At 42.2% G+C, this 24554-nt stretch overlaps 1 protein-coding gene across 3 annotated transcripts in view; it reads left to right on the top strand.

The window, feature by feature from the left end:
* The window catches only part of DLEC1 (DLEC1 cilia and flagella associated protein), a 77302-nt gene extending 57573 nt beyond the window's left edge, over window positions 1-19729 (top strand). For all 3 annotated transcript variants that reach the window (XM_044294229.1, XM_044294231.1, XM_044294230.1), the window contains exons 28-39: window positions 1431-1546; window positions 2143-2213; window positions 7806-8041; window positions 12904-13059; window positions 13462-13581; window positions 13672-13766; window positions 14619-14709; window positions 15014-15208; window positions 17176-17337; window positions 17429-17582; window positions 17760-17883; window positions 19508-19729. In XM_044294229.1, coding sequence (XP_044150164.1) covers window positions 1431-1546; window positions 2143-2213; window positions 7806-8041; window positions 12904-13059; window positions 13462-13581; window positions 13672-13766; window positions 14619-14709; window positions 15014-15208; window positions 17176-17337; window positions 17429-17582; window positions 17760-17883; window positions 19508-19631 — 1644 coding nt within the window. In that variant the 3' untranslated portion in view covers window positions 19632-19729. The remainder of the gene's footprint in view (window positions 1-1430; window positions 1547-2142; window positions 2214-7805; window positions 8042-12903; window positions 13060-13461; window positions 13582-13671; window positions 13767-14618; window positions 14710-15013; window positions 15209-17175; window positions 17338-17428; window positions 17583-17759; window positions 17884-19507) is intronic.
* Window positions 19730-24554: the final 4825 nt, after the last annotated feature.

The raw sequence follows: 24554 nt of genomic DNA on the forward strand, positions 1-24554 counted from the left end.
AGAGGCTTGTAACTCTGTACCCCAGAACTCAATTACCTGAGGGCCACCCTTCAAGAAGAGTGGGATGCCATGCCTCAGCAGACAATAAGTCAACTTGTGAAGAGCATGAGACATGTTGTCATGCTGTAATTGATGCTCAACGCCACATGACAAGTTTTTGAGACATTGACATTTTTTGTGGGGGTATACCCACCACTGTTGTTGGCATTTGTTTCAATTAATTGTTTGAGATGAGGAAATCACCATTGCCTGCTTCTACTTAAAGGGCTTCTGTCACCCCACTAAAGTGATTATTTTTTTTTGGGCTAGTGAAATTAGTTATATTGTGATATATGACAATATAATTGTGTTACTTACTTTGATCCAGCAGTTTCTGCAAAAAACGAAGTTTTAATATATGTAGATTCGGTCTCTACCAGCAAGTAGGGCGTCTACTTGCTGGTAGCTGCTGCAGAAATCCGCCCCCTCGTCGTGTTGATTGACAGGGCCAGCCGGGATCTCCTCCTCCGGCCGGCCCTGTCAGTATTTCAAAAATCGCGCTCCTGTGTGGATTCGGCGCAGGCGCTCTGAGATGAGGAGGCTCGTCTCCTCAGCACTCCCTCAGTGCGCCTGCGCCGATGACGTCTTCTATTTCGGTGATGTCATCGGCGCAGGCGCACTGAGGGAGTTCTGAGGAGACGAGCCTCCTCATCTCAGAGCGCCTGCGCCGAATCCACACAGGAGCGCGATTTTTGAAATACTGACAGGGCCGGCCGGAGGAGGAGATCCCGGCTGGCCCTGTCAATCAACACGACGAGGGGGCGGATTTCTGCAGCAGCTACCAGCAAGTAGCCGCCCTACTTGCTGGTAGAGACCGAATTTACATATATTAAAACTTCGTTTTTTGCAGAAACTGCTGGATCAAAGTAAGTAACACAATTATATTGTCATATATCGCAATATAACTAATTTGACTAGCCCAAAAAAAAAAAAAATATCACTTTAGTGGGGTGACAGAAGCCCTTTAAATGCCCTACTTTCATGATATAATATCCCTGGAGCGTGAACTTTTTATGTTTTCCATAAATTTCACCCGAAAGCCAAATATCACAAACTTTTTGTGAGAAGTAAATGAATAAAAAGGTGGAAATCACTCACTACCTAAATGTTGGACAGAGGGCGGGCTGATACATAAGCATGTTAATGGAAGCCATTACATATGCTGAAGGGTGCATAGATGTCCAAAAAGTATAAAAATTCAGAAAGAACCAGGAACAAGAACTGACACGGAAATAAGGGGTTTGATTAGCTTTAGGGGCAAGTTGTGAAATAAAATGCTGATTCGTATAGATGGGTGAACCCTTTTAATCCTTATATATGAGTCTGTACAGTATATGTATTCAAGTTTTTTCATACGGTATCTAGTAAACTCTATTGATTTGTCCTATTAGGTTGGAGATCTAAATCCTAAGGAGATTCCCATAAAGATGACTGTGAAAGGATGTCCTCTGTACTTTCAGATTACAGGACCAAGACCTGATCGACAAACCGAAGGACCTGTGATAAGGTAAAAGGTCCTCACTGTGTAAGGATCCATTCACATGTCTGCAAGTGTTTTGTGGTCCCCAAATTGTGGATCCGCAAAACACGTATTCCGGCCATGTGCGTTCTGCAGTTTGTGGACTGCACATGGCTGGCCCTGTGATAGAAATGCCTATTCTTGTCCGTGACGCAGAGAAGAATAGGACTTGCTCTATCTTTTTTGCGGGGCCGCGGAATGGAACTTCGAATGCAGACAGCACACGGTGTGCTGTCCACATTTTTTGCTGCCCCATTAAAATGAATGGGTCCACATCCATTCCACAAAATTGCGAAACAGATGCAGACCCATTCATACGAAAGTGTGATTAGACCCTAATATTATAGAATCAGAAATGTTATGGCGTATGAAAAAGATAATTGTCAGTAGTGACCAGATACAGTTTCTTTCTGTCCAAGTAATCTGCTACCTCCTGCACCCTTAAAACATAATTATCTATGAACTTGATTGTGTGTGAGAGACTGGTGTAAGCTGACAAATTCTGTATTTAGCAGTAAGGAATATGTTGTTACTGTATACTGCTAATTATAGGTTTTAAATGAAAAAAAAAATCTTATTTTAAGGTTTGGAACCCATGTGTCTGGTGGAGACACAGTATCTCGCTGCCTGCGTATTAACAACCCCAGTCCTTGTGGTAAGTATGGGTCTTCTTCCTTCCATATACTGTATTCATTTATGCAATTTGGAACTTTGTCTTTCACTCCAGTGTGGAGACCCAGGACATAAGGAACTTATTTTTAAGCACAACAGTCTTAAAAAGACACATCTTTGGAATATCACATAAAAATCAATACACAAGACAATAATACTTTATAAATCAAATACCCTGGGCATAGAAACTATATACAACTTATTAGGAAACCAAACACCAAGCACAGAATATACTCTATTACTATAAATTTGTACTATAACCTTTTTTTTTTTCATTAGAAGAATTTTCTGTTTGACACTGGAATAGCATAGTTTTACCGTACATAGTATAATCAGCGCATTAGATTTTGAAAAAAAAGTTACCATTAAATAAATAAAAAATTTCTTCCCCATAAATGAGGAAAATTACCCTTTTCTAAATGAGGGTTTTCTGCCTTTCTCTACTTTGCAGGATAACAGGCTGACCAGGGTGGATGGATGGTAAACGTTAAAATGTAGAAGCAGCACTTTGTGGTCTCAAGATATTGCGTTGGTCGATGCAGCAGCCTAGCCGTAGGCCCTTGATCCATCAGGCCTTGGAATACATATGTAGAAAGGAAGATGGCTTCGGCAGCATATGCAGTATCAAAAATTCTTTATTCGTACCTCCAGACACAAATGGCAACGTTTCGACTGTTCACCAGTCTTTATCAAGCCTAATGACACCATTGCTGGTAGGCATATATATATCCCCCCATATTAAAAAACACACCCCACATTGCATCAGCATAGCCAATCAATACATAATGGAAAGCATCTGTGTAGATTGCTACTTACCACAGCTGATATGACCGCCAACTCCGTCATGTGCGCCTCGGCGTGCTGTCACCTCCAATGCGCAGCCGCAACTCACCGGCTTTGCATACCGGAAGTGTCATCCGTCGCCATGACTCCGGCCGGCACTGACGCCTCCAGCCAATGAGCTACTAGAAGCCATCATTGTCGTCATCACCTGCGCGACTATCACGTGATGTCCACGTGACATCTATACGGTGCGCACAACCGTGCGTCAATCTCGTAGGTCACATGGATAGCGCAGCCAATGGAGCCACAGTGCAGACATCGGAGCCATGGTAACGGCGACGCCGTGATCAGCGCAACTTATCATGTAGAGATGTACATAATCCATATACAAGAATGGATAAAAGATGTGCATAATCCATATAAACAAGTGGGTGGATCAATACCATTGGATCACAGACCACAATAGTGATCGCCACATTATCAACAGACAATCAGAATATGCACATGCATACAGCTACGGAGATGGGGACAATGTACAGTGTAGCAACAAGCAATCATGTCAAATCATCATATACAGACTACATTCTCCAGAGTATCAAGAATCACATGTTATGAAGGGCATTGTGACATATAAGTATATAAAAAAATCCCTATAATAGGAATGTGTAACACCTATAAAAACATGATGTCCCTATACTGAAGAGGACAATCCAGCGACCCATATCAATCGATGGATGCGACGTTAAACTCCAAATTTAAACCATAGGGTTGAAGGGATCTAAGGGTGTGGATCCACTTAAGTTCCTTTTTCCTAAGTATACCCTTCCTATCACCACCCCTTCTCAGATACCCAACGCTGTCGATTGCTCGAAATCTTAATTGATTAATGGCATGTTTGCAATCAATAAAATGTTTTGCAACCGGTTTGTCAATAGCTCCTGTTCTTATAGTGCTTTTGTGCTTATTGATTCTTTCCCTCAGTTCCATTGTGGTTTCACCCACATATATTAGGCTACAAGGACACTGTATCATGTAAACCACATCTGTGGATTTACATGTGTAGTGTCCCTTAATTTTAAACCGTTTGCCACTATAAGGATGAGTAAAACCATCACCTCTCATGATGCAACTGCAGTTGCAGCAGGAGAGGCAAGGGAAATTACCATTCTTAAGTGGAGCTAATCTTTTCTGTTTGTCTATATCCTTACCCCCTATATCCGCTTTAACCAATCTATCACGTAAGTTGCGGGTCCGTTTGTATGCCATCATTGGGGGGACAGAGAATTCCTTAACTGATGGCAATCCTTTCTGCAGGATCTGCCAATCCTGACGTAGGATGGTGGCAATATTGCTACTGTCACCCCCAAAGATGGACACAAATGGAATACGGGCTGTCTCTTGTTTCTGCGGTTTCCTTACCAATGTGGCCCCACGTTTCATGGATACAATCCTATGTTTGGTACGGTTAATTAATTTATTGGGATAGCCTCTCTTTGAAAATTTCATACACATCTCATCAATTCTATAATCAAATTGGGTGTCGTCAGATACAATTCGGCGTACCCTGAGTAATTGGCTCCACGGGAGAGAATTCACCATGGTCTGAGGGTGATTGCTATCGTACATTAGCAGGGTATTCCTGTCTGTAGGTTTCTGGAACAGATCAGTACTGATCCTTCCATTGTGCACCTGAATTCGGACATCAAGGAACTGCAGCTCACGGGCAGAATGCATCACGGTGAACTGCAGGTCCCGGACCCCAGAATTCAGGTTCACCGTGATGCATTCTGCCCGTGAGCTGCAGTTCCTTGATGTCCGAATTCAGGTGCACAATGGAAGGATCAGTACTGATCTGTTCCAGAAACCTACAGACAGGAATACCCTGCTAATGTACGATAGCAATCACCCTCAGACCATGGTGAATTCTCTCCCGTGGAGCCAATTACTCAGGGTACGCCGAATTGTATCTGACGACACCCAATTTGATTATAGAATTGATGAGATGTGTATGAAATTTTCAAAGAGAGGCTATCCCAATAAATTAATTAACCGTACCAAACATAGGATTGTATCCATGAAACGTGGGGCCACATTGGTAAGGAAACCGCAGAAACAAGAGACAGCCCGTATTCCATTTGTGTCCATCTTTGGGGGTGACAGTAGCAATATTGCCACCATCCTACGTCAGGATTGGCAGATCCTGCAGAAAGGATTGCCATCAGTTAAGGAATTCTCTGTCCCCCCAATGATGGCATACAAACGGACCCGCAACTTACGTGATAGATTGGTTAAAGCGGATATAGGGGGTAAGGATATAGACAAACAGAAAAGATTAGCTCCACTTAAGAATGGTAATTTCCCTTGCCTCTCCTGCTGCAACTGCAGTTGCATCATGAGAGGTGATGGTTTTACTCATCCTTATAGTGGCAAACGGTTTAAAATTAAGGGACACTACACATGTAAATCCACAGATGTGGTTTACATGATACAGTGTCCTTGTAGCCTAATATATGTGGGTGAAACCACAATGGAACTGAGGGAAAGAATCAATAAGCACAAAAGCACTATAAGAACAGGAGCTATTGACAAACCGGTTGCAAAACATTTTATTGATTGCAAACATGCCATTAATCAATTAAGATTTCGAGCAATCGACAGCGTTGGGTATCTGAGAAGGGGTGGTGATAGGAAGGGTATACTTAGGAAAAAGGAACTTAAGTGGATCCACACCCTTAGATCCCTTCAACCCTATGGTTTAAATTTGGAGTTTAACGTCGCATCCATCGATTGATATGGGTCGCTGGATTGTCCTCTTCAGTATAGGGACATCATGTTTTTATAGGTGTTACACATTCCTATTATAGGGATTTTTTTATATACTTATATGTCACAATGCCCTTCATAACATGTGATTCTTGATACTCTGGAGAATGTAGTCTGTATATGATGATTTGACATGATTGCTTGTTGCTACACTGTACATTGTCCCCATCTCCGTAGCTGTATGCATGTGCATATTCTGATTGTCTGTTGATAATGTGGCGATCACTATTGTGGTCTGTGATCCAATGGTATTGATCCACCCACTTGTTTATATGGATTATGCACATCTTTTATCCATTCTTGTATATGGATTATGTACATCTCTACATGATAAGTTGCGCTGATCACGGCGTCGCCGTTACCATGGCTCCGATGTCTGCACTATGGCTCCATTGGCTGCGCTATCTATGTGACCTACGAGATTGACGCACGGTTGTGCGCACCGTATAGATGTCACGTGGACATCACGTGATAGTCGCGCAGGTGATGACGACAATGATGGCTTCTAGTAGCTCATTGGCTGGAGGCGTCAGTGCCGGCCGGAGTCATGGCGACGGATGACACTTCCGGTATGCAAAGCCGGTGAGTTGCGGCTGCGCATTGGAGGTGACAGCACGCCGAGGCGCACATGACGGAGTTGGCGGTCATATCAGCTGTGGTAAGTAGCAATCTACACAGATGCTTTCCATTATGTATTGATTGGCTATGCTGATGCAATGTGGGGTGTGTTTTTTAATATGGGGGGATATATATATGCCTACCAGCAATGGTGTCATTAGGCTTGATAAAGACTGGTGAACAGTCGAAACGTTGCCATTTGTGTCTGGAGGTACGAATAAAGAATTTTTGATACTGCATATGCTGCCGAAGCCATCTTCCTTTCTACAGGGTGGATGGATGTCTTTATTAGCTTTACAAACTATGTTACTATGACAATCATCACTAGTGATGAGTGAATTTCATATTTTGAAGTTCGTGTGCAGCTTCGTGTTGTGGTATTTACTGAATTGCGTTATGGATTTCGTTACCACGGACTATAACGCAATTCCATGACCTTTAGAGGCATTCCATTATTCATTACGTCATAATAGAAGACTATGACCTGCATAACTGATCCGTCCGTCCTCTCCTGCATAACGTAAACTGGACAGATCCGTTATGCAGGCCATAGACTTCTATTATGACGGAATGAATAACAGAATGCCTCTAAAGGTATTCCGTCATGGAATTGCGTTATGGTCCGTGGTAATGGAATCCATAAAGCAATTCAGTAAATACCACAACACGAACCTGCACACAAACTTCAAAATATGAAATTCGCTCATCCCTAATTATCACACATATTACAAATTCCATAGTAAGTTCACTAAAATAACATATATCTGTGTATATAATCGCATGTCATGGACTAGATTATTTGTGTAAATCAGATATCAGTTCATCACTCATATTTACATATGGATATCACTGCTCATCATCTATTACAAGTTTTTATTTATTAAAGCGGTCTCCCAGAACTACAATATTAATGGCCTATCCCTAGGGTAGGCTATAATATCAGGTTGGTGGGGAAACCAACTCCTCACCTCCACTGATCAGCTGATCATCCTGCGTTATTTACCAGGCACAGCACCATACATTCTGTAGTGGCCATGCCCGGTACTACAGCTAACAGCATCTCAGTCTCATACAAGAAAATGTAACTGCAAGGAAATGTGCAGCACTGTACTTGGCAACCAATGAAGCGAAGCAGTGTGGTCCCATCAGTCACAATCTAAGTTCCCTATCAGTAGGGAACAGAAGAGAACATCCAAACCACATGAAGATGTTGTCCTTGGTTGGACTCGAACTTAGGACCCCAGCGCTGCAAGGCACCAGTGCTAACCACTGAGCCACCGTGCTGCCCTTGATTTGCGTCTGACCAGTTACTGTACTGTTTGTATTCATGTTTGTCATTGCTCCTCTCTAGACATTCGCATAGACTGGGAGACTTACAACAGAGAACAGGACACTTCCAAGCTGCTGGACGTGGTGTTGCTTTTTGGAAATCCGTTTCCTTTGAAAGATATAGATGGAAATGAAGTAGTTGATTCCACTCTAGATTTTCCAGAAATTGATGACTCGCCTATGAACTGGGATAAAATCCCCAGTACACCAGGAACTATATCATCATCATCATCATCATCCTCTTTTAGAAGCATAAGTGTGAGTATTGTGTCAACTGATAAGTTAAAGGGAATCTGTTCCCACGATCTTGGAATAATATCTGCTGTAATACATGAGTAGTACTGCAGATAAGGAGTCCAGATCTCTACTTTTTATTTTCCTATTGCTCCCTTTAGCCCACTGTTCATGCTCAAAGCTGCGCTGAGATACATTGTTGGCAGGGGCGTAGCTATAGGGGGTGCAGAGGTAGCAGTCGCTATCGGGCCCAGTAGCCTAAGGGGGCCCAAAGACCTTTGTGCCGTATAAGAAGACCCCATTTGCACTGGGGCCGAGAATGTTCAAGTTGTACCTCTGGCTGGAGGGAAGGGGTTAGGTCTAGAATTTGGCATGGGGGAGAACATTTGCTGTTTCAATTTTTGCCTCATGCAGCATGAAGGATCCGTGCTCCATGCCCCTTGCCACAAATTACTGAGGGAAGGGGGCCCAAGCTGAACTCTTGCACCAGCACCCATGAGCCTTTGGCTACACCCCTGATTGTTGGGACTGCTAGCATAGCAGACAGGACCCGTGTGTGCATGCACAGCAGTCCTGATGGTGTGTTTCAGAGCAGCTTTGAGCGTTGATAATGGGAGAATGGGTGGCAGTAGAAAAATAAAAACTAGTGATCTGGACTCCCTAATCACGTATTACTCATATATAACGACTGATAATAGTGGCTACTTTCACACTGGCGTTTTGGTTTCCGTTTGTGAGATCCGTTCAGGGATCTCACAAGCGGTCCAAAATGGATTAGGTTTGCCCTTAATGCATTCTGAATGGAAAATGCATCAGTTTGGCTCCGTTCCGCCTCCATTCTGCTTTGGTGTCCGTCTGAAGAAAACTGAGCCAAACAGATCCGTTCTGACACACAATGTAAGTCAATGGGGATTGATCCGTTTTCTATGACACAATCTGGCACAATAGAAAATAGATCCGTCCTCTACTTTCAATGGTGTTCAAGACTGATCCGTCTTGGCTATGTTAAAGATACAGTCCTGATCAAAAGTTCAAGACCATTTGAAAAATGGCAAAAAATCATATTTTACATAGTTGGATCTTAACAGGGTTCCAAGTAGAGCTTCAACATGCAACAAGAAGAAATGAGAGTGAGACAAATCATTTAAAAAAAATTCAATTAATTAAAAATAACGATTAAACTGAAACAGGCCGTTTTTCAGCTGATCCAAATTTTAGGACCACATGCCTTTAAAAGGCCAAATCTGTGCAAAGATGTGGATTCATTGTCATTTTCTGTCAGGTAGTCACACATTGTGATGGCAAAGGCAAAAAAACTCTCCCTTTTTGAACGTGGTCGGGTTGTTGAACTGCATAAGCAGGGTCTCTCACAGCGTTCCATCGCTGCTGAGGTGGGACGCAGTAAGACAGTCATTTGAAATTTCTTAAATGATCCTGAGGGTTATGAAACAAAAAAGTCAAGTGGAAGACCCCAAAAAATTTCACCAGCACTGAGCCGGAGGATCCAATTGGCTGTCTGTCAAGACACTGGACGACCCAAATTAAGGCCCTTAATGGTGCTGACTGCAGCCCCATAACCATCAGACGGCATCTGAGACTGAAGGGCTTCAAAAACAAAAAATGTCTTCAAAGACCTCGTCTCCTTGAACGCCACAGAACTGCTCGTTTGGACTTTGCAAGAGAGCACCAAACATGGGACATTCAAAGGTGGAAGAAAGTTTTATTCTCTGATAAGAAAAAATTGAACCTTGATGGTCCTGATGGTTTCCAACGTTACTGGCATGACAAGCAGATCCCACCTGAGATGTTTTCTACGCACCACAGTGGAGGGGGCGCCATAATGGTCTGGGGTGCTTTTCCCTTCAGTGGAACAATGGAGCTTCAGGAAGTGCAGGGGCGTCAAACAGCTGCTGGCTATGTCCAGATGTTGCAGACAGCATTCCTCATGACTGAGGGCCCTCGTCCGTGTGGTAACGACTGGGTTTTTCAACAGGACAACGCTACAGTACACAATGCCCGCAGGAAAAGGGACTTCTTCCAGGAGAATAACATCACTCTTTTGGCCCATTCTGCGTGTTCTCCTGATCTAAATCCAATTGAGAACCTTTGGGGATGGATGGCAAGGGAAGTTTACAAAAATGGACAACAATTCCAGACAGTAGATGGCCTTCGTGCAGACATCTTCACCACTTGGAGAAATGTTCCCACTCACCTCATGGAAACGCTTGCATCAAGCATGCCGAAACGAATTTTGGAAGTGATAAACAATAACGGCAGAGCTACTCATTACTGAGTTCATGTTTGGAAGTTGGATTTCTGTTTTGGGGGAGTTTATTTTTTTTTTTGGGGGAGGTGTGGTCCTAAACTTTTGATCAGCTGAAAAACAGCCTGTTTCAGTTTATTCGTTGTTTTCATTAAATTGAATGCTCAAATAATGATTTGTCTCACTCCCATTTCTTCTTGTTGCATGTTGAAGCTCTACTTGGAACCTTGTTAAGATCCAGCCATGCTAAATATGATTTTTTTTGCCATTTTTCAAGTGGTCTTAAACTTTTGATCAGGACTGTAATACAAATGGATCCGTTCTTTTTTTTTTTTTTAACAAATCTTTATTTATCACGGCAAGCATGGTAAAAAAGACAAGAACAATATGCGGGCAACAGCCCAACAATCGAGGAGACATATGCAGTACAATGATATGCATAATCATGAATGTACAGGCGCGAATAAAGATAAGTTAGACAGACGGACCTAACAAGAGTAGAATGCGTGTCATGTAAGGAGGGTCAAATACCCCCGAGGCTCAACCACCCCAGACCACAAGACAAAGGTGGTATAGGCTAGGAGTGGTAAATAGAACAAGCATGATATACAATACAATATAGGGTGTATAGCACAAATAGTTAGTTATCAAAGGGGGAAGAGTTCACAGTAACTCCAGTAGAAAGGCCCAAGTTCCCCGACTCTGATTCCAACCAACCAAACCACGGTCCCCACATATCGTTAAACTTGTCGTGCGAGAGGGACTCCCAACTAGTTAGTTCTTCAAACCTGCAGATCTCGTGAACCTTTTGGGTCCATTCCTCAATTGAAGGAGTATTTGTCGAGAGCCAATGAAGGGGGATTAAAAGTTTGGCCGCCGACAACAAGTGTGCTAGTAGAGAGTATTTATGCAAGGGGAAATCCTTTGATGGTACATTGAGAAGAACCAGAGTCGGAGAAAGTGGGGGGGCCGAAGGACATATTTGCTGTAGTATCTTACTAAGCGAGGCCCAGAACTGGGATACCCCCCGACACGACCACCATACATGTGAGACTGTGCCAACTTCTTCGTGACATCTCCAGCAGGCTGGGGAAGTGAGAGGGTCCATCCTATGTAGCACCTCCGGAGTGCGGTACCATCTCGTCAGCAGTTTAAAGGAATTCTCCTGGATTCTGATGCATCTGGAGAACCCATGAGAATTCCTAAGTAGTGAAGAGACAGACTCATCTGATAAAGTGATTCCTAAATCTTGCTCCCACCTCCCAATGAAGGACGGTCTGCTAGGTACGCCCTCCAGCAACAATTTGTTGTAGATTAACGAAATAGCCTTCCTCACCGGTTTGTGTGAGGCTACCATAGTGTCGAACCAAGAGGGAATAAAATTCCTATTAGCTTTAGCGAGGTACTGTTGGCCTATAAATGAAAAATGAGAGTAAGGCCCCATGCACACTGCCGTGTTTCACAGCCGTGTGCGGGCCGTGGAACCGCGGCCTGGATCCCTCCTGAGAGCAGGAGCGCACGGCGTCACTGGTTGCTATGACGCCGTGCGCTCCCTGCTGCCGCCGCAATACAGTCATACACTGGTATGATCTATACCAGTGTATTACTGTACTGTGCCGGCAGCATGGGGCCTAATGCAAAGGGGCCCAATTCAAAGCCAATTGTGACGCCTGGAGGTCCCCCAAGGACGCAATCCGCCCGTCTCTCAAGAAATCCCCCACAGCAAATTCATTAAAGGCAGGCCATATCCCCAAGACATCTGAATAGTTTGGAGATAAGCAGTACGGCAGCAGGCGCATGGGGAGGAGGGGCGAGGGACCAGGGCAAAACCCAAACTTCCTGGCTGTACAAATGGATCCGTTCTGAACGGATGCAGACGGTTGTATTATCTGAACGGATCCGCACCAAACGCGAGTGTGAAAGTAGCCTAAGATCCTGGTGACAGATTCTTTTTAAAGTGTACCTATGATTTTTGCAACTTTTGACATGTCATAGTGTCATATCTAGAGTTTTGATTAGTAGGTGTCTGGATGCTAAGACTCCACCATAAAGCACAATCTTCAGCTAAGTGCTTCTGCATCTTTGCTTTAGCAGTTGGTGGGAGTCTCAGCACCCAAACCCTCTAACATGTCTTTATGTTTTCATATATGAGCTTTTATAGCTATGTCGCTATAAATTTGTAAAAATAATCGTTACTAAGAGATGTAAAGTGAATGAGACTCATTGTAGTAACAGTTGTGACAGTTTCCGTCTACGGTTGTGGCAGGTTCACTCTACAGCTTCTGAGATTGAGCAGTTGCATCGCCTGAATAGGAGCTGTACAGTTATTTATTGTGGCATGCTTCATTTGATGTTGTATTATGGAGGTATTCGTTCCGTTTTAATATTATGCCATATGGATCATGCACACTTTTATTTCTGATGTTGTGAATGAAAATTGAGAAGTATAGAAGTATATACAGTAAGTGCTGTATTCGGGCTCAATGCACCTCCAGTGAAGAGACTCCATGTGTCTCTGTAAAGTCTTCTGCTCAGTATTCACCAATGTATCCATGATGTATCAGACCATTGTGACTGGATTTCTCTGATCCATGAGCCACACAAATGCATGTTATGTCTTTAGAAACTATCCGGGGTGGAACAGACTGAACACACAGATGAAGAATTAAGTGATGACCTTAATGGACTTGGAAGTGAAGAAAATTTAATTTCTGTCATTCTGAGAAACCATGAGGGAGTCGCCTCTGATTACCCATACTGCATCACTCCAAGGCAGACAGTAAGTAAAAAACTAAAGCTGCCCTTATATTTTAGACCTTCTCTTTTCCTGACACCCCAATACACATGCACGCTCCCCAAAAGAACAAATAATCTGACATGTTTAAACCTTTTTTCCCCCTGACATCTGCTGTTGGGGAGAGTCTGGACACCCCCATACTAATCAGATCAGTCAGTCGGTGGGGTTTGGTTGACTTTCATCTAATGTGCGCACTGCGTAGCCAGCTTGAAACAAGGCTTTCAACCAATCTATCTGCTGAGAACATGGAGGTAGACAGTTATGAGTATTGGTAGATAATGAACAGTGTTGCATTTGATTTTAATTTTATTGACTTTCATTTTATCCTTTTTATTTATTTATTTGTAAGTGGAGCTGCTCGTTAATGAGATTTCTGTACCTTAGATTGTTCCTGCCAGGGGATACAGCACTATACACGTGTCCTTCACTCCGCTAATGTCTGAGAACACCAATAAGATAGAGTGCAGTGGATATGCTCTGGGATTTTTGAGTCTGGATGACAAGGTAACCAAATTCCTTCTTCTATCTGAGAACCATGCTCATGGACGTTACCGTTTTTGTTTTTTTAACTCTGTATGTCTTTTTCGTGAAAAGCCTGCAAGACAGATACATGGAAAAGTAAAAAGGCTCCATGGATATGGGGTGGAACCAATCAAAATGGAGCTCCAGGCATTTGTGAAACCTGCTCTGTAAGTAATGTGATTGGACAGCTTTGTTTTTGGGCAAATAGCAACGTTATGCCAGAATGCAACATGTATAGAACAAAAGCTCCAAAGATGCATATCTGATAATGACTAATGGGCCAAACTTTAAAGGGGTACTCCAGTAACAATAAGTTATGCCTTATCTACTAGGGGATAACTATTAGATCATTGGGGTCTTCCTTCTCGGAGCCCCACCACTCACAAGCATGCTTCATGCATCTTTATGGGACTGAGTATAGAGCTTGGCTATTTCTGGTAGTCCCAAAGGGGGGAATTTATCATGAGGAGAATATTTGAAGTTTTGCTTGAGTCTGTGGTGGAGTACTTTGTGCCACATTTATCAAATGTTACAGGTTGTTTGATAAATTTGGCTTGTCCTTAAACCTAGCACTTCTGTCTAGAGAAGCTACTCCAGTTTTCCTACTCCACCCTCCTCCTGGAGTGAGATTGCGACTTTTTTTAAAAGTCCCAATAATTGAAACTCATTAATATAGCTAACCACACCCACTTTTAGTCACAAATTTTTGCGCAATCGCTTAAAATTTGCGCAAGCGAGTGCAAAGAAGTCGCAAAAGCCCTATTTTGCTACTTTTTGACTCCAGAATTCTGGAGTGAAGTTATGATAAATCAGGCCCATAGAGTTTAAATGGAGCAGCAGTGAGCATGCTCGACCAGTGGATACAACGCCCCCCTTCTCGTGTTTGTGTCCCAGCAGTCAGACCCCTATTCAGAATCAGGAGGATTATTACTGCATAGTGCATATTCCAATGTGCTTTACAAGTAAGGATGCTTTTTAGAAGTGGTAGGTGCTTCTAAAGTCTTCCTCTTTCTCCTCAGGCTCGCAGTGGAATATGAAGATGAGGACGAAGAAGGGCTGGTGTTTTATTCCGTAGCAAGTGACCTCATTCCTGATAGGATATCTTCACCAGTCAGTATCTAAATCTCTCCAGTAATTTTTCTTACATATTCTTTGATAACATTAGGAACCAATCCCATATGGGAGGCGATAGAGTAAAACATTTTTTATAGCGCTGCTTGTAAAAAAATGCCATGAACTTCAGTGAAATACAATTTTTATGCACACAAATACACATATATATATATATATATATATATATATATATACTGTATATAAAAAAACTGTGTGCAGAAAAACAAATCATTATTTAAAGACTGGAAATGTGAACTCTTTGGGTATTTATCATTCATACTGTGAACATTTTCCTGTTTAGATTTTGACAGAATTTATGACATCTCGAAAATTAAAGCTGATCAATTGCACAGAGACGCCTCTGTATTTCCGCCTGCTGCTCTACAAACCCTTCATAATATCTGCTACTGATCCAAATAAAAGCATCAAAACTTCCCAGAGTGACCGGGACGATCGGGCAGCGCAGATGGTGCTACACCCACAACAAAATACAATGGTATGATCTGTAATATTACTACTAAGAATAGGACAGTGAGATGGAGCTACAGTATGTCGGTCAGGAGGTTTAGCATAGCATTTTCAGGTTCAGCATTTGGGATGAAACATACAGCAGTAACCATAATATTAAAATCACTGATAGGTGACGTGAATAATATTGATTATCCTGTGACAATGGCACCTTAAAGGAGTGGAATGTAAGCAAGTGAAGTTATTGACATTGATGTATTGTAAGGAAAAATTAGGGACGAGTAAGGAATGTTTCACACGAGCGGATGCCGTGCGTGACATCCGCAGCGTGAATGACAGCCAAGCCCCACTCTGGACAGCAGAGACACAGAGCATTAACATGAATGATAATGCTCAGTGCCTCTGTGTGATCTTTTTACTACAAAACCACAGTGGCCACTTTATCTCACTGTGATTTTGTAGTAAAAAGATGACAGAGAGGCACTGAGCATTATCAATCATGTTAATGCTCCGTGTCTCTACTGTCCGGAACGGGGCTTGGCTGTCTTTCACGCAGCGGATTACCCGCACCGCTTTCACTCATGTGAAAGAGCCCTAAGGGTCCTTACACATGCCGCAAATTTTGTTGCAGAAAAAGTTTGTGACTGAAAGTCAGTTCCATTCACCTGAATGGGGCTTGTAGAAATTAATCCAAGTGCTTCCAGCCAAAACAACTCTATTCAGATGAAAGGAACTGATTATTATAAAAAAAAAATCTGCAACAAAATCTGCAGTGTGTGAAGGCACCCTAAGGATCTGAGTGATTTTGAAGAAAGGCAAATTGTAAAGGCTAAACAAGTGGATCAGAGCATTTCTAAAATGGCAGAATCTGGAGAATCTGTTCCCAGGATACAGTAGTTAGCACCTACCAAAAGTGGTCCAAAGAAGGACAACTGGTGAACCAGCAACAAGTTCATCTGTGCCAAAGACTCATTGATGCGCATAGGAAGTGAAGGTTAGTCCGTATGGTCATATGTCGCAGGAGAGCTTCTGCTGGCTATGGTAGATGTCAGAACACACAGTGTTTCATAGCTTGCTGTGTATGGGGCAGCGTAGCCGTAGACCAGTCAGTGTGTCCAATGCCAAAAGCACCAACAATAGGCAAATGATCATCAGAACTGGTTCATGATGCAATGGAAAAAGGTGCCCTGGCCTGATAAAAAAATAATGTTTTCTTTTACTATATGTGGCTAGCCTCATGTATGGCTTACATGGGGAAGATATGGCAACAGGAAGAAGGCAAGTCGGGAGAGGCAGTAGCTTGAGGAACATGACAATGAGTTCAATGCATTCACTTGTACTCAAAATTCTTACTGCGATTAAGGATCAGGGCTATGTGTTGGGAACATAAGCCCCACTTGTGGAGGCTGGTTTTCGCAACTTACAGGACTCAGGACTCATACAGCCACAAATCCCGGCCCTACTACAAGTCTAATGATACCAACTGATAGCGTCATATAATACTGTCATTTTGGTTCATTAAACCTGAGGTCTTAAATTTTCTACGCAGTGGACCAGACATGTGACATCTTGTCCTCACACACACCTCTGCAGTTATTCACTGGCCTCATTAGTGGCGTATCCCGAGGCTTACATTTTTTGTCTGGCGAGTTAAGGCTGGGTTTACACACAGTATAGGAATATGCATGTGAAATGGCCTAAAATTCCACAACAAAATCTGATTGTACCTGTTAGACTTGCAGACTTCACCGTTTTAGGCAAGAGGCCTGGTGTTTATTACCGCACCCTCAAGTCCATACAGCTGTTGTTCCTAAAGATTTTAGATTCAGAGTGAACTTACAAAAGAAGTTTTAGCAATTATTATGTTCCCTTAACGAAGCTGGAAGAGTATAGAAAAATAATACATTCTTCCTATACCCTGATGCCACAAGCAAATATACATCCAGTCTTCAGCAGACAGATCTTACCAATATTAGGAATTCTTTCATTGCATAGGTCGAGGTGTCATTCTGCACAACCCTGGAACTGCTGACTTACCAGAACCTGCCGAATGAGCAGATGCTGCCAGGAGTAACAGTCCTTCAGTCGGAGAACGGCGAGAGGAAGCTGCATTTTACCCAACAACTACTCATTGAGTACAGCAATAACAGCTCTCAGGTTACTTTTCCATTGACTCTTTTCATATCACATCAAATCTAGCATGTCATTCAACTAAACCAGTGTTTTCCTGACAATTTTATATCTTCAGCAAATCCCCTTGTGTGCGTACCTCACCGTGCCGGTATTACAGCTCTCCTGTTACACTGTGGATTTCGGCACGTGCTTTGTGGGACAAACAAGGACACAGGAAGTTTTCCTGATGAACAGAAGTGGATCAAGAAGTTACTGGACTGCTTTACTGGGTAACTATTCTACAGGAAGGAGGACTATTAATATAGAGTTCCACTAAGAGGATTATGCTTTGCAACAATTTATAAAAATAAATAAATATAAGTGATGCATTAAATCTGTCCCCAACTTAAAACTGCAGGTCCGTACAAGGTAGTAGGCAATAAAGAGCACTTTTTTCTTATCTCCAGACAAAATGGAAAGACACAGTGGACAAAATATCTTTTCCATCTCCCCCACCAGTGGGATGCTTGATGCGCATGTCAGTCACACTTCATCTAGTAAGGAGATGTTACTGGTGACCTTCACAGCAAGGTAAGGAGAATCATAGTTATGCTGGTTTATTACAAACCGGATTCCAAAAAAGTTGGGACACTAAACAAATCGTGAATAAAAACTGAATGCAATGATGTGGAGATGGCAAATGTCAATATTTTATTTGTAATAGAACGTAGATGACAGATCAACCGTTTAATCCGAGTAAATGTATCATTTTAAAGGAAAAATACGTTGATTCAAATTTTCACGGTGTCAACAAATCCCAAAAAAGTTGGGACAAGTAGCAATAAGAGGCTGGAAAAAGTAAATTTGAGCATAACAAAGAGCTGGAAGACCAATGAACACTAATTAGGTCAATTGGCAACATGATTGGGTATAAAAAGAGCTTCTCAGAGTGGCAGTGTCTCTCAGAAGCCAAGATGGGTAGAGGATCACCAATTCCCACAATGTTGCGCAGAAAGATAGTGGAGCAATATCAGAAAGGTGTTACCCAGCGAAAAATTGCAAGGACTTTGCATCTATCATCATCAACTGTGCATAATATCATCCGAAGATTCAGAGAATCTGGAACAATCTCTGTGTGTAAGGGTCAAGGCCGTAAAACCATACTGGATGCCCGTGATCTCCGGGCCCTTAAGCAACACTGCACCACAAACAGGAATGCTACGGTAAAGGAAATCACAGAATGGGCTCAGGAATACTTCCAGAAACCATTGTCAGTGAACACAATCCACCGTGCCATCCGCCGTTGCCAGCTGAAACTCTACAGTGCAAAGAAGAAGCCATTTCTAAGCAAGATCCACAAGCTCAGGCGTTTTCACTGGGCCAGGGAAGACTGTTCTGTGGTCAGACGAGTCACGATTCGAAGTTCTTTTTGGAAATCTGGGACGCCATGTCACCCGGACCAAAGAGGACAAAGACAACCCAAGTTGTTATCAACGCTCAGTTCAGAAGCCTGCATCTCTGATGGTATGGGGTTGCATGAGTGCGTGTGGCATGGGCAGCTTGCATGTCTGGAAAGGCACCATCAATGCAGAAAAATATATTCAGGTTCTAGAACAACATATTCTCCCATCCAGACGTCATCTCTTTCAGGGAAGACCCTGCATTTTTCAACAAGAAAATGCCAGACCACATTCTGCATCAATCACAACATCATGGCTGCGTAGGAGAAGGATCCGGGTACTGAAATGGCCAGTCTGCAGTCCAGATCTTTCACCTATAGAGAACATTTGGCGCATCATAAAGAGGAAGGTGCAACAAAGAAGGCCCAAGACGATTGAACAGTTAGAGGCCTGTATTAGACAAGAATGGGAGAGCATTTCTAAACTTGAGAAACTGGTCTCCTCGGTCCCCAGACGTCTGTTGAGTGTTGTAAGAAGAAGGGGAGATGCCACACAGTGGTGAAAATGGCCTTGTCCCAACTTTTTTGAGATTTGTTGACACCATGAAATTCTGATTCAACATATTTTTCCCTTAAAATGGTACATTTTCTCAGTTTAAGCTTTTGTTCTGTGATTTATGTTCTATTCTGAATAAAATATTAGAAGTTGGCACCTTCACATCATTGCATTCAAGTTTCCTGGAGGACCCCCAATCTGACCTTAGATCAGACCCCCATCTTTATATATCTCTTTTTGCTATATTTTAAACCAAACAGGACAAACAAAGACTATGAGACAATATTCACGGTGCATGGCATGCTGGGAGAGAAGCCACTGAAATTACACGTTAAAGGAAGAGGATCCTATGATGAGAAATATGAAGCTTCTCTCAATGAATAGGGGAAGAGCTTTTGTGCATTTAAGTTCAGTATTTTTAAAATGAAATGTCAAATATAATTTGTATCGCAGACTGTGTAGTAAAGAATATTTGCACTGTACATTTGACCGGAGTCGTGCAATGATTTTCATCAAGAAAGAACAACATTACACCCAGTATACTTTTGGGCAAAATTGGATACCAGTGAGCCTGCTCTTCACAGGGTATCAACATGGTTATGAAAAGAACATATTCTATTAGATCGCTTGCATATGAATTACTCTGAGAAAATAGATATTTTATATTTTTACTTATTGCTATGAGATCAGACATTACAAGCGATTAAAGAGAAAAGGTTGTTCATCCCTTTTTGAGATACATTACTGGTTTTAGGCTGGGGCTACAGGTGACATATAGGTTACAACTACACTGCAACATGTGTCGTACCAGTGTCGCGTGACACTTAATAATGGTAGTCACACTGATAGGACAGTCGCACAAAAATCCATCTTGTTGCAGTTTCAGCATGTTGTAGTGCGACACCATAGACTAGCATTATAAAATATGTCACGCGACAAATCTCGTCATGTAGCCCTAGCCTTAAACAGCAGGTCTCCCCAAAATTCTGCCCCCTTTTCCTGTAATTGTAAGAAATGTATGTGACATAACATTTTGCTCTCCCACCCCTCCTGGGTTAAGGTTATTAGCGCTTTAAAAACTTTCCTTGACCAGTAAGCCTAGGTTAAACAAAAGGGTTCTAAATAAACATAAATCCCTTGGAGGATTTTGCCTCCCAGTTTTTCACCTTTATCAAAAAGCAGCAATTCTTTCTAGGATACTAGACTGGGCGCACAAGGGTTCACAGAAGTTGTGGGTCTCCCTGGAACAATCTCTGTCTTCCTGGATCACCTTGGGAGACAGACCACCCAGATTGTATTGGCCATATCGTGTGAGACATGTCCTAGCAGTCTGGGATGATTGGATCTCAAGATCACTGATCTCGTATAGACCTGGCCCTAGGACTCCATTATATTGCAACCCAGCTTTTAGGCCGGGATTACCTCCCTCATCATTTCGGATTAAAACTGTGTACAACGGTTTTCTGAGAATATGGCACGTCTTAACATCAGGGAAGCTGCCTTCATTTGAAGCATTGTGTACAAGCTCTACTTTTTGTATGATCTCCTGGTTCGGATACGCTCAGCTGCGTTCCTTTTTCGGAGCCACGTTCTCTAACACCGTGACTGGCCCTCTGACGGGGTTTGACAGGATGTACTTACAGTCAGGGGATGGAAGGGGTACTTTGTCGGCATTATATAAGGTTCTCCTAAACTTGTGCAACGCAGACAGGGCCCCATTCTTTGGTAGGTGGGAATCCAATTTACAGGTCCAATTCATGGAAATGGATGTTGTCAAAATGTGTACGTTCTTCCATGGAATATCGTTGGCGGCACAAGCTAAAGAATTACAAAATTCACTCTAGATGGTACCATTGTCCAACTACATTACACCATATGTTTCCTTCAGTGTCAGATTTGTGTTGGCGATGCGAGAAAGATATGGGTTCCCTATTACATATTTGGTGGAGTTGCCCTGCAATATGCTCCTTTGGGGATCAAGTGTTACAAATGTATGCTAAATACTCTGGTAAGGCAATTCCAAATACTCCTCAAGTAACCCTACTCTCATTTATACCGGGCTCCTTGGCTCAAGTTAACCACATCTGGGCCATTTCCCCCTTCCTGACCAGGCCATTTTTTGCAAATCTGACGTGTCACTTTATGTGGTAATAACTTTAAAACGTTTTTAGTTATCCAGGCCATTCTGAGATTGTTTTCTCGTCACATATTGTACTTCATGACAGTGGTAAAATTGAGTCAAACAATTTATTTTTTAATTTGAAAATTTCAATTTCTCTACTTTTATAATAGATAGTAATACCTCCTAAAATAGTTATTACTTTACATTCCCCATATGTCTACTTCATGTTTGGATCATTTTGTCAATGTCATTTTCTTTTTTTGGGGACGTTAGAAGACTTAGAAGTTTAGAAGCAAATCTTGAAATTTTCCGAAAATTTCAAGAACCCAATTTTTAAGCCTTTCATGACCAAGGGTCAATGATGCCCCAGTGTCCAGGTCAAAATTTACAAATTTGACATGCGTCACTTTATGTGGTAATAGCTTTGGAACATTTTTACTTATCCAAGCCATTCTGAGATTGTTTTCTCATGACACATTGTACTTCATGTCAGTCATAAATTTGAGTCAATATATTTCACCTTTATTTATGAAAAAATCCCAAATTTACCAAACATTTAGAAAAATGCACAATTTTCAAAATTTCTATTTCTCTGCTTTTAAAACAGAAAGTGATACCTCATATTCCCCATATGTCTACTTTATGTTGGCATCATTTTGTAAATGTCATTTTATTTTTTTAGGACGTTAGAAGGCTTAGAAGTTTAGAAGCAATTCTTAAAATTTTTAAGAAAATTTCCAAAACCCACTTTTTAAGTACCAGTTCAGGTATGAAGTCACTTTGCGGGGCTTACCTAGTGGAAACACCCCCATAAATGACCCCATTGTAGAAACTACACCCCTCAGGTTACTCAAAACTGATTTTAAAAACTTTGTTAACCCTTTAGGTGTTCCACAAGAATTAAAGGAAAATGGAGATTACATTTCTAAATTTCACTTTTTTGGCAGATTTTCCATTTTAATACATTTCTTTCTTTAACACATTGAGGGTTAACAGCCAAACAAAACTCAATATTTATTACCCTGATTCTGCAGTTTACAGAAACACCCTTCATGTGGTAGTAAACTGATATAAGGGCACACGGCATGGCGCCGAAGAAAAGGAGCACCACATGGTTTTTGGAAGGCAGATTTTGCTGAACTGGTTTTTAGATGCCATGTCCCATTTAAAGCCCCCATGATGCACCCTTACAGTAGAAACTCCCAAAAAGTGACCCCATTTTGGAAACTACGGGATAAGGTGCCAGTTTTATTGGTACTATTTTTGGGTACATATGATTTTTAATTGCTCTATATTATGTTTTTTGTGAGGCAAAATATGCCTTCCAAAAACCATGTGGTGCTCCTTTTCTTCTGCGCCATACCGTGCGCCCTTACATCAGTTTACGACCACATAAGGGGATTTTCTATAAACCGCAGAATCAGGGTAATAAATATTGAGTTTTGTTTGGCTGTTAACTTTCAATTTGTTAAAGAAAAAAATGTATTAAAATGGAAAATCTGCCCAAAAAGTGAAGTTTAGAAATTTTGTCTCCATTTTCCTTTAATTCTTGTGAAATACCTAAAGGGTTAACAAAGTTTCTAAAAATCTGTTTTGAGTAACTTGAGGGATGTAGTTTCTACAATGGGGTCATTTATGGGGGGTTTCCACTAGGTAACTAAGTAACTTCATGGGCTGTTTTGGCACAGTTTTTTTATTAATTTTTTTACAAGATTTGACAGGTTAGATCAGGCATCCTCAAACTGCGGCCCTCCAGCTGTTGTAAAACTACAACTCCCACAATGCCCTGCTGTAGGCTGCTAGATCACGTGCTATTTTTATGGAGCAGGTTGTTACGGACGCAATGATATCAAATATGTCTACTTTCTTTGTTTGTTTCAGTTTTACATAATAAAGCATTTTTGAAAAAGAAATTATGTTTTTGTGTCTTCATTTTCTGAACGCCATATTATTTTTGTGCAGGGGCTCGTTTTTTGCAGAAAGAGTTGAGGTTTTTATCGGTACCATTTTTGGGTACATAGGATTTTTTTTATAATTGATTATTACACTTTTTGGGGCAAGGTGACAAAAAAATTGGTTGTTTTGAAAAGTTATTTATTTATTTTTACAACGTTTATCTGAGGGGTTAGGTTTTGTGACAGTTTTATAGAGCAGATCGTTATGGACGTGGCAATACCCAATATGTATACTTTTTCTTATTTATTAAAGTTTTACACAATAATAGCATTTTTGAAAAAAAAAATGTTTTAGCGCTTCCATAGTCTGAGACCCATAGCTTTTTTATTTTTTGACCAATTGTCTTAGGTAGAGTCTCATTTTTTGCGTGATGAGGTGACTGGTACTATTTTGGGGGGCATACGCCTTTTTGATCGCTTGGTGTTGCACTTTCTCGCCCATATTCATTGGGGGGCACAGGAACCGTGGTATAGCTATGTCCTCTAGAAGGCGTTGACACTAGTAAAAGCTGTTAGCTCCTCCCCTGGCAGCTATACCCCCTCCAGCCTGGAGAGAGAGCTTCAGTTTTTTTCTAGTGTCAATAGGACGCAAGCTCTGCAGGGATCTCCTGAAGATTTTTTATTTGAGTTTATTTTTTTCCCCTTCTTTTTCAGATGGGAAAACAGCGGACGCCTCGCCTCCCTGTTCTCCCGGGGTCGAGTTGCGCCAGTGCCGGTCACCCGCACTGCTGCCTCTCCCACAGAAGACAAGGTGGACCAGGGCAGCCTCGCTCCCCTGCATCCCGCCAGCCAAGGGGTCACCCATCCAAGCCCCCTTTTCCAGCATCCTGCCACTGCTGTGTCAGTAGCTGAAGGGGTGATCCTGCTGGACCAGAGGAGGGGTGAAGATGGCGACAGGGAAGTGAAGAGAGGTGAGTACACGGGACTAGGTAAGTATGTCCCTTCTGGGTCGCTCCCTCCCTCCCTGGTGACTGTAATACAGAGGTTAACAAGGCACAGGGCTTCAATAGCCCAGCACCCTGCAGCCATTCCCTTCTTCCCCCTCTGGCAGTTTTTACTCATTGCCTAGCAGGACTGACCATAGGGTGTTAATATAGGTGGAACCACCTGGCAGGCATTTTTCTATGGCGTGGGTCCCAGCGGAGGGGCACATACACGGCCGGACAGCCTCCGCCAGTGCTGTGCTCTCAATGCAGTGGATGGACCTATGGACCTTATCGCCATGACCAG

The sequence above is a fragment of the Bufo gargarizans genome, chromosome 5 (genome assembly GCF_014858855.1).
Source record: "Bufo gargarizans isolate SCDJY-AF-19 chromosome 5, ASM1485885v1, whole genome shotgun sequence".
NCBI classification, from domain to species: Eukaryota; Metazoa; Chordata; class Amphibia; order Anura; family Bufonidae; genus Bufo; species Bufo gargarizans.